Below are 10,200 nucleotides of genomic sequence, written 5' to 3' on the forward strand. Positions count from 1 at the left end.
TTTTGGTTAAAATAAGTATAAAATATATAAAAAATATATTGCTAATGTTCATTTTCTTTTATTTAATAGTTTTAAAAACTTTAAATGGAGGTGAAAACAATAAATAAGACATTAGAAATACTACATAAGTCTTAAAAACAATAAATATTTTGGTTAATTGGTTAATTCGATTAATTACTCGATTTCAAACTGAATTAATTGATAATTAAGATTAAAAAAATCATTACCTGATCTTCGACCAAACTAAATTCACTCACCAATCAATTAACTGAATTAGATCGATTCGATAGATTAATTTGATTTTAGCCCAACTATGAATATCCCAATCTTAAAGTTGAGTGATGACATAATGATCAAATTGTTATAAATGGATAACTTGTGTAACTGTTACCTAGCAATTGAAACTTCGGTAACCAAAACGCAACCTTAAATAAACCAAGGGATTATTTTTGTAATGTTGAAGTTGCAGAGCAGCTAATCAAGAAAGACAATTTTTATACATAAATATTGGTTGATAAGATCATAAGAATCAAAACCTTAGCGCAGCAATGGCGTACCCAAGCATGGGAGAAGCCCATAGAAGAATCACAGATTACCTAAACAAGTTCTGCGACGCCGTTTCGTACCAAGATGTAGCTTCCCTTGCTCAGCTCTTTTCCTTCTCCTCCAACTCTCCTTCTCTCCTTTCCCTTGCTGACGCCCTAAACTTCTTCCAGGTCTATCTCTCTTCTTCTTTGCTTGTTCTTGTTATCTATTGTTTAAGGAGTCATAAGAAATTTGTCAAATTTTGAATTTTTCCCCTTTTTCTTTTTGATAGGATGCTAATAGATTGATAAAACAATCGGATAAGTTTTCCCAGTTTGGTGAGATTTTGGCCCCGCTTTTTCGTTCTTTGCAAAGCTACAGACTTGGAAACTTGGTTGAAGCCTACCATGCGTTTGAAAAATTTGCAAAGTAATTTACTTTTTTCCGTTTTTTATTTTAGGTCTTCAAGATATTGTTCAGTCTTTTCTTTAATTAATTAGAGAGGTTTATGCAGTGTGGTAATTGTTGGAATCTTGTAATGGCAGTGCTTTTATTCAGGAGTTTCGAAATTGGGAATCAGCGTGGGCATTGGAGGCCTTGTATGTTATTGCTTATGAAATTAGGGTTCTTGCTGAAAGGGTATATTGATGGCAAAACCTTGTAGTTTGTGGTTTCTCATAAAACAATTTGAATTTTATGCAAATTGAGTTTGGGATATTGTAATTGTAGGCTGATAGAGAGTTGTCTTCTAATGGAAAGTCCCCTGAGAAGTTGAAAGGAGCTGGCTCATTCCTTATGAAAGTATTTGGTGTTCTCGCTGTAGGTTCTTTTGTCTTCTAAAAATACTTTATCTGCCCATTATCAAGTTGTTTAGACTTCATTTTCTGAATTAATTACCATTGTTCCTAATTGTTGGTTATGACACATGGATTACAGGGAAAAGGCCCAAAACGAGTCGGAGCATTATATGTGACTTGCCAACTGTTTAAAATCTACTTCAAGGTGATATTTATGTTTCTTCTAACTTTGCTTGCTGCTTTGCACATACTATTTTGGCTTGCTGTTCTATATTTATAGTGAATTTGGTTTTGGAAAATGGATTGAATGCTTAGAACTAGGTATGAGGTTTAAGAAGCGTTTTAAGATTTTTCTCAGCCCCTGGCCTAGGATATTGTGTTCTCTTCCTCCACCATGCACAACAAAAGAAATTCAAATGATTTTCCATCCCAACATCACTTATGAGTATCTTCTTTTTTGAGCTGAGAAAGGCACAATTGACTATGCTGCGTATGAACATTAAATTTTATTTTGCAGCTTGGTACAGTACACCTCTGTCGAAGTGTAATAAGAAGTATTGAAACTGCTCGTATTTTTGACTTTGAAGAATTTCCTAGAAGAGACAAAGTAATTCTTTTATCTTCCCCCTGGAATTTTCCATGTGTACAAACGGCAAGCCATTTGATGAATGCTTCCTCCTTTTCCAGGTCACCTACATGTATTACACTGGGCGTTTGGAAGTTTTTAATGAAAATTTTCCTGCTGTAAGTGATCTAAATTCCATGGAGAAAGCTTTCCTTCTTTCCTTTTGAGATATAAACTTCATTTGTGATTGTGTTTCGTGTGTTTGTCTAGCATGATTAATCATTTAGACTTGGGACCCTGCTTATAACTAGCACCCGAGCTTCTCATTACTAATTTTATCTGGTTTTAAGAGTGAGAAGAAATTCAATATAATGGGAACTTACTCTTTGTCCTATATACTGTTTGACTGGGCAGGCTGACCATAAATTATCATATGCGTTGACACATTGCAACCCTCTTAGAGAAGCAAATATAAGGTTTGTTTATGTGTGCTTTTGGTATATATATCTTGCATCTGCATGCTACAGAAGCCATAATAATTGCCTTATTAAAATTTGTAGCTGCATTGATCATTTTGATGTCTAATTTGACAACTAGGTGAAAATTTTCCTCTTTTAATGTAACTGCCTCAAACACATATGCTTCAAATTTATTTCATTTCAACTAGTATTTCTAATCTATTTCTTGACGATTTTTCTACTTATCATTAATGTCCTTATTCTGTTTTTTTCTTTCTCCCATTTTATTATATTCATGGAAGTATCAAAGTTGATCCGATCTGGCTGCGGATGAAGTTAATTTTTCTTTCAGTATTAAAAGAACTCCTTTAATATTCATACAAAGTGATTTCTATCTTCAATGTAATCCAAAATCCCAGTTGTGGATGCTTTGACGTTAGAGGTTGGAAAATGATAGAACTGTAGTAACATCCTCATCATTCAAGTTCACTGGATAAATATAAATAAATGCTAAACCGTTGAGCAACTTGTTTTACATAATCTTACTTCTGCATCAAACTTTGACATGAGGTAGCAGGTTAAGTCTAGTTTTTAGCATTTCTTGCTTCTTATTTGGTTTGATTTTTGTAGGATGATATTAAAATACTTGATACCAGTCAAGCTTTCATTGGGCATCTTACCTAAAACTTGCCTCCTAGAGAAGTATAACCTCCTTGAGGTACAGTTTCTCTCTTATTGTGCCTATTTTTCTTTCTATGTAGTCCTTGCGTACATCTAGATGCTTTATACTCATGCTTTTTTTGGAGGTGTATATATGGTGTGATTTAATATTAAAGGGAACAAAAGAAAATCGGATGAATGAAAAAGGCAAATTGCATATATTTTCTAAAAGCTTTGGCTATTGTTTCAATGTATCAAATTAGTAATTAGCAATGGTTGTATTTGCAGTACAATGATGTTGTACAAGCTCTAAAAAGGGGTGATCTCCGTCTTCTTCGGCATGCTCTCCAAGAACATGAAGACCAGTAAGTTTATCTTCCACAATTCTGTTGATAATGAAATCACCTTGTTAAGACTGATCTAACTATTTCGCCCCATCTATAAGGTTTTTGAGATCTGGTGTGTACCTTGTCCTGGAGAAGCTCGAGCTCCAAGTTTACCAAAGATTGGTCAAAAAAATGTAAGTGCTTTACACGAAATGACCCTTTATGATATTTTGAATCGTTGCTGCTCATAATATTGACTCTGAACATTCTCATCTCATAGTTACTTCATCCAAAAGCAAAAGGACCCAGGCAAAGCTCACCAGTTGAAGTTGGAAGTAATTGTCAAATCATTGAAATGGCTTGAGATGGACATGGATCTAGACGAGGTATGTATTTTCCGTTTACAGTCTTCCCTACAGTTGTGTTTGGTAATGAGAATTTACCATTCCTTTTTGTTCCATTTTGCAGGTTGAGTGTATAATGACCATTCTTATATACAAAAATCTTGTGAAAGGGTACTTTGCTCACAAGAGCAAAGTAGTAGTTTTAAGCAAGCAAGACCCTTTCCCCAAATTAAATGGAAAGCCTGTTAACTCATAAACATAATTCTCTGTAGTGGTAATATAGAAGTTAAAACTTTTGAGGTTTGATGATTATATGCAGGCTAGTTTGATGGTAAAATGACGAATTTTATAAAGAAATGGCTGGTCAAGCTGGATTTCCATGGGCCTTTCAGTGTATTAACCATTCCTTTTAGGCCTAGCTAAATCATCCATAGAAAGCTTTTTTGGCCTTTTTCCTTATCTTGTTGTTTAATGACCTCAGGAATAAACTTTTACTAAATTGATTGTAATAAAAAAATAGAGATTTAGATAATTATTTAATTTTAATTCTATTGACTTTATTTATTTATACTGAAGCCATATGTCAACCTAGACATACCTCAATATAGTAACTTTTGTTTATATTATACAACAATTTATGCATGAATATGAGCAAGTTATTCACTAAGGATGAAAATGATGCAATTTTAATATAATTACAAACGGTAAAATTTACCTTTGAAGAATGGAAAAGATGGAAAATTGATAACAAATTTACATTTGTTTTATCTCGGTGCTAAGTATACCATTCATTTTATTAGTGCTCCAGGCTTGAACCATTATAGAACCTGGTGATATCGACCCCCTCCAAGTAAACTCAGAACTACATCGATAAGTGAACATGCTCCTTTAGCATTTGTTGTACTGGAAGAGGATTAACTCTAGAAAATAGAAGAAAAGGAACAAAAGTAGACACAAATTTCTCAGCAGCTGACTTCATCTGCAAGTTCACAAAACAGGCAATACATAATCAGCTTAGGCATACTATGTAGCTTTTACATGTTTATTTTGAGTTATTTAGGCTTGCGATGCAATTTAAACATCTTTTGGTGCAATGTTTGTAAAGAAAGGTAATCCCAGCAGTATCAGTATGTGATGGTAGATTGTTACACATAGAACATGAATACCTGTATGTTCTCCTTGTTAGGAGAACCAAAGTTGCAAAGCCCACCATGACTACGACTTTAATCACCTGACGTAAAGAAAAGGAAAAAGAAAATTAGCAGTGACATTTTGCAGAAAGAAGCTCATTCACTACTATACTATAAGGTATTAGATGGCGACAACAACAACAAAGAGACTACAATAACAGGATGATTCAAATTTCAATGGAATTCTAAATATTAAATCGAGGAGAATTTTTGTCATTTCAGTAGATATTAATTAATTGCAGATCATTGCAAATATGCATCCATGACCATAAACTAATTGTTTGATCTGTCCAGCTGCTATAAACACTCATCAGAAAACCATGCTATAATTCGTAAGACATTTTGAACAACAATGGAGAAATAAAAACATTGCCATTTGATCATAATACTAGTCTCATCTGTTCATACAAGCTATATCATACAATTTTGGTGTTAACTAAGATCCTTGTGTAAGTTTTTTTGGTGTCTAGTTTTATGGTGTTTCATATGGTCCTTGTGTTAGTTATTTTGATGCTTAAATGTATATGTTTGTTTTAGATGCTATTTCACTGATATTTTGGTGTTTAGATGTGTTGAGCTTTTTGTTTGTTCCCGCACTAGCTCTATGCTAAAAAGAAATCATATAGAAGTCGAGGGGAAAATATGAAGGCTTTGCATTATGTCAACCTTCATAGGAAGAAGAACCATTATCTTCTTGCAAGGGAAAATATATCTTGTTACTTCAATAGCAAAGCAAAAAATATAACCTTTCCAAAAGGTCCAATGGATTCCTCAGGATTCATGGAAGTCCCAACCCTTCGTCCAAACTTTTCAGAAGTCTTCCCATCTTCATTCTCCACAATAGCAGTGCCACCATCAGCATCATTAGCCTGGAAATAACAAGCAAATTTGAACACATTTGACAAATTTAATCAAGTGACCCTTTTCCCTGCAACATACAGTTTATAAGCAGGCTGCTAATTTACCAAACCAAGAACTTGATATATATATATATGTATGTATATGTATGTATCCTAGAGTGATAATAGTAGTTTAGACCATCTGAATACAGATGCATCAGAAAGTTCCAGCCTTGCATTATGTCCACTAAAGAGGGATGACAAACTTAATATATGTATATATGGTTTTAACTGTGTTATTCTGAACTGTTCCTTCATAAGCGGTATATCCCAAAAAGGGAAACAAATTAGTATCTTATTTGTAACATCTGCTAAGGTATATATTCTGTACAGTGCTTGACACAGTGAGCAATATTGGTTCCTTAAACCTTTTATTCCATCAAGATGCATTTTTCATCTTGTATGCTACAGAAGGATTACTCAATATTCATAGTTATATTTCCAAACATGAGCTCAAGCACAGTAATATATACGTAAAGCCTTGCAGTTAATCAGATAGAACATAATTTGCAGTAAAACATGATAAATGTAAGTGACTTGAGATAATAAAATTAATTTATCCAATATTAGTAAGACCTTAAGACTATATGGGATATCTTGCAAACCTCTTCTGTGCTTTTCGGATCACAAGAACTCAAATTTATTTGGTGGGTATTGGCTTCATCGCAAAAACCTCCCATTTGATCCATTATTTGTTTGGCCCCAGTTGTTATGCATGAGCATGTAGCTTCACCTGGAAATATCCAGAGGCCAGAGCTACCAATGGAACAATGGTGATTACTCCAAATAGCCACTGATTTTCGTTTTCCATTTGAAGTTCCTTCAGCTTCTCGTGGATCCTTTTGAAAATTTTCTTCTTTACCCTCCTTTGTTACCGATTTTCTTCTAGAGTGTTGCTTTGCAGAAAACAGGTTCCAAGATTGGTTACCTTTTGAATACTTGTCAAGGATTCTTTGAGAAAATTCGGCTTTTTCTGTTATTGATGCTCTCTTGAAATCTTTGGAATATTTCTTCTCTTCCTTCACCACACTTTCTCTTTGTTTAACTTTAAATTTATCCTTCAACTGCTCGCTTTCTTTGGATGGTGCAGCCCCATATATAGGTTCCACTGAACCAAATGTCTGCACTTTTTCCCTATTGATTGTTCCTAATGTTACCTTTGGCGATATGATCTTTTCTGTCTCAGCTTCATTGAGATGTGAATTTACTAGAAAAGAGTTGGCTCCTATCTTTCTCGTCTGAGATATTTTCGGTGGTGGTTTAATAGAAGGTCTCACATCCTGCCACAGATCAAGTTCCAGTGATCATAATCATGTGTATAAGTTGCAATAACAAATGGACAATGCTCACTTTACCTGAAATAGACTACCCTCAAATGCATTTATCATGTTCTTTACGTTGCTATGGCATTTCTCTGCAGGTCTCGGCTTCTTCGAGTTATTGCGCTTCTCTAGTTCTGAAGGAACTGAATCCTGGTGAAATACATAACTCAGTTAAATAGACATGTCTGATGCTTTTCATCTCTGTCATTCTAAATATTCAAATGAAATGAAAATGAAGAAAGCTCAGGGCTTTGTTAGTGAAGATCAAAAGGTTTTTACTGTAATGCTAAGTAATCCTTAACTGTGCTCTTTTGCTTCTGAATAGAACTTCTGTTTCTGCTAGTGATATCGAAATTGGCATCGTTGGCGTTGTTTAAGGGGACAGACACTTGATTGGCTTCATTGGCTAGCAATCCACTTCGGAATGAACTTTCTTTTGATCCTTCAGAAGAGGCAACACTTAAATACATCAAGAAAAAGGCCTTCTAGGATTGATTAAGTCGTATGAAAATTGAGTACGCAATATCAAACCTGAAACTTCACTATAACTAACAGAAGCCTGGTTGGGACTTCCATGACCGCTATCGCGAAGCTTTTCATGTTTCTTCTTTGAGTTATTATGCTTCTCTGGTTCTGAAGGAACTGAATCCTGGTGAAACATACAACTCAGTTAGATGGACATCTCTGTCATTCTAAATATCCATATGAAATGAACATTAAGAAAACTTGAGGCTTTTGTCAGTGAAGAGAAAAAGGGTTTTTAGTGTAATGCTAAGTAACCCTTAACTGTGCTCTTTTGCTTCTGAATAGAATAACTTCTGTCTCTGTTGTCGATATCAAATTTGGCATCCTTGGGGTTGTTTAAGGGGACAGACAGTTGACTGGCTTCACTATAACTAACAGAAGCATTTTTGGGACTTCCATGACCACTATTGCAAAGCTCTTCATGTTTCTTCTTCAGTGCAGATTCCCTCTGAAAATGATCTTAGAAATATATAACTTAGTAGCGCCACGGAAAGGAATAAGGTTTATCAGGATACCATAGGCATGCATTTTATCAAACAGCTTAATGCAGTGCATCCCATATTCTGGCTGATGGTTTAATGCACACATAAAAGGAATCTTGTATGATCAGTCATTTATTGCATCAAAAGCAAAGCAAGGGAAAAAGAATACCATTATCCGAATTTGCTGGCGCTCTTCTTCATTGAGGAAAAACTGCAACTTCATATGAGCATGCCCACCTCCTTCAAGGGGAAATATGTCATCCCAAACACCTTTCTCAACCACCAATCTGGTTTCAAGTCCTGCCCCATGCCATATCTTTTTCACTCAGACTAACTCTTAATATTCTAAATGCTTATGGAAAATGAAAAGGCACAAACCTGTATGAGAAATCTCGTTTCCCTCTGCATCTTGTATTGTTATAATCAAGTTGTCACGAAGGGTTGTCAATGGACTGTGCAATAGCAAAACATGTTGGAATTCAATAGCAAAATTCACAACTTTAAAACACAGCAAAATCAAAGGATGTCAAAACAATGTTTAGAGTCATTACAATGAGAATTCCCCTTTGTCCCAAGTCTGGTACTCTATTTTTCCCTTGGAAACTGCGTTATGAAGATGAACTCACTGGTAAAATTTTCTTCTCACAGTGTATAGAATATAGCCATTCAAGATAAGAAAATTTGGACAAGAAAATGTTGATTGGTTTACCTTTTATTGATACTTTTGATGATGATGATGATGATAATGATGATGAATGGAGACCCTTGAAATCCAGAACTGAAATGAATTCAATGAGGGAAGTCTTGAAAAAGGAGTATGAACTTCAACTACCATATTGGAATTACAGTTAAGACAAAACTTGATACCTGAAACTTGGATGGTTCCTGGCATTTGAGAGAAATCTTTTCTGTGAGACTAGAAAAGCAGAGATGATGATGATAAGAGAGATTAACCAGTGACTAAAACTAGCATTATCATGCCAAATTTGATAATTTGAAAGGATGGCTTAAAAGGAAAACATTGTTTATCAGGAAGAGGACGTTTTCTGGATATGAATGTGTATAACATATGTATGCTCAATTTTTTTCAAAAGAAATTCATATTGAAAAAAAATACATATGTGGCTGGACTTGAAGGAAAGGTTACATAAAGGACCCCACTACTTCAAAATTATTTATGGCTCATCTATAAAGCAGGGAAATGGGGGCAGTCGATCTCTATCCTTTGTCTCACATAAAGCCAATCGGTCCAGTTGCTTGCTGGCCCTTATTACCCTCTATCAAGGCAACTAACATAGCAGGAGCAATAAGTAACCATCTCTCTCTCTATATTTTGGGGAAAAAAGGGAATATGGGTTTAGATTAGACAAACCCATAGAGATTGCATGAATAAATTGCTTGAAAACAGCCTTATCTTCAAATCTTTTCTTGATTTTCTTCAGGATCATTAGGTTTGAGTTTTCCATTCTCTGCTGATATTCAGGAATGGAGTCCAAAACCTTCAAAGATAGTGCAACAACTGGAAAAGATTGGTGGTTTGTCATTACCTCATGGAGTTGTCTCTGGAGCAAAAGATAAATCTTCTTTTGTTTCACTCTGTTTGTTATCCGCATTGCTTCAACCCTTCTTCCTTCCTTGCCTTTGCAAACATATATGCTGCAACAGGAAGAAAGAAGGTCAGACAATCTATGTTACTGGGACCTAAATGTAAGTGTCACATACACATGTATGTTCTATTTTTTTAAAGCTTTTGATAGTACTTGGAATGTATTGTGAGTTAAAAATAAACATTTCAATAAAAATGAAGGATTAGAATAACATAACTACTCGAAAATCAAGCAAAGCAAAGAGGGAAATGAATAATCTCTTTGTTGAGAATGACTTCTAAAAGTTTAAATAATAAACAATTCATTCAAAATTATTAACAGCAAATTTTGAGAATAAAAAGGAAAGACGAAAAAGTTTTGGACGTAAGACATGAAGAACTGAAAGAAAATTAAATTAAACATATTTGACGAGAAGAACACAATTTTCATATCATATAAGTTTTGTGTTAATTACATATAGCTAAATTGTAAACTTAATTGTGGTTATTATTATTATTATT

The 10,200-nt window shown here is 34.4% G+C and overlaps 3 protein-coding genes across 4 annotated transcripts; 2 read left to right on the forward strand and 1 right to left on the reverse strand.

Annotated features, from left to right (window-relative positions):
• The first annotated feature begins 343 nt into the window (after nt 1-343).
• LOC107887252 (enhanced ethylene response protein 5) lies at nt 344-4,215 on the forward strand. The gene is made up of 13 exons (XM_016811442.2): nt 344-716; nt 818-954; nt 1,071-1,164; nt 1,255-1,344; nt 1,462-1,527; nt 1,840-1,929; nt 2,010-2,066; nt 2,302-2,363; nt 2,976-3,063; nt 3,294-3,370; nt 3,451-3,525; nt 3,612-3,717; nt 3,800-4,215. The coding sequence occupies exons 1-13, from the start codon at nt 549-551 to the stop codon at nt 3,929-3,931; spliced, it is 1,242 nt and encodes a 413-aa protein (XP_016666931.1). The 5' UTR covers nt 344-548; the 3' UTR covers nt 3,932-4,215.
• On the reverse strand, nt 4,208-9,177 carry LOC107887251 (uncharacterized). Of its 2 annotated transcripts, XM_016811440.2 has the most exons (13): nt 8,961-9,177; nt 8,803-8,871; nt 8,645-8,696; nt 8,472-8,545; nt 8,263-8,393; nt 7,874-8,059; nt 7,618-7,735; nt 7,389-7,528; nt 7,120-7,236; nt 6,370-7,044; nt 5,612-5,734; nt 4,842-4,906; nt 4,208-4,654 (listed from the first exon to the last, which is right to left on the reverse strand). In XM_016811440.2, exons 1-13 carry the CDS (start codon nt 8,983-8,985, stop codon nt 4,651-4,653), a joined length of 1,779 nt encoding a protein of 592 aa, XP_016666929.1. In that variant the 5' UTR covers nt 8,986-9,177; the 3' UTR covers nt 4,208-4,650. The 2 variants fall into 2 exon arrangements, with proteins under 2 accessions (XP_016666929.1, XP_016666930.1); XM_016811441.2 differs by lacking the exons at nt 7,389-7,528; nt 7,618-7,735 and having other exon boundaries at nt 8,961-9,167.
• Nucleotides 9,178-9,294: 117 nt separating this feature from the next.
• LOC121230446 (uncharacterized) lies at nt 9,295-9,911 on the forward strand. Its single transcript, XM_041115273.1, has 2 exons — nt 9,295-9,403; nt 9,536-9,911. The coding sequence occupies exons 1-2, from the start codon at nt 9,295-9,297 to the stop codon at nt 9,796-9,798; spliced, it is 372 nt and encodes a 123-aa protein (XP_040971207.1). The 3' UTR covers nt 9,799-9,911.
• The last annotated feature ends 289 nt before the right edge of the window (nt 9,912-10,200 follow it).

This window comes from Gossypium hirsutum, chromosome A06, assembly GCF_007990345.1.
Source record: "Gossypium hirsutum isolate 1008001.06 chromosome A06, Gossypium_hirsutum_v2.1, whole genome shotgun sequence".
NCBI classification, from domain to species: Eukaryota; Viridiplantae; Streptophyta; class Magnoliopsida; order Malvales; family Malvaceae; genus Gossypium; species Gossypium hirsutum.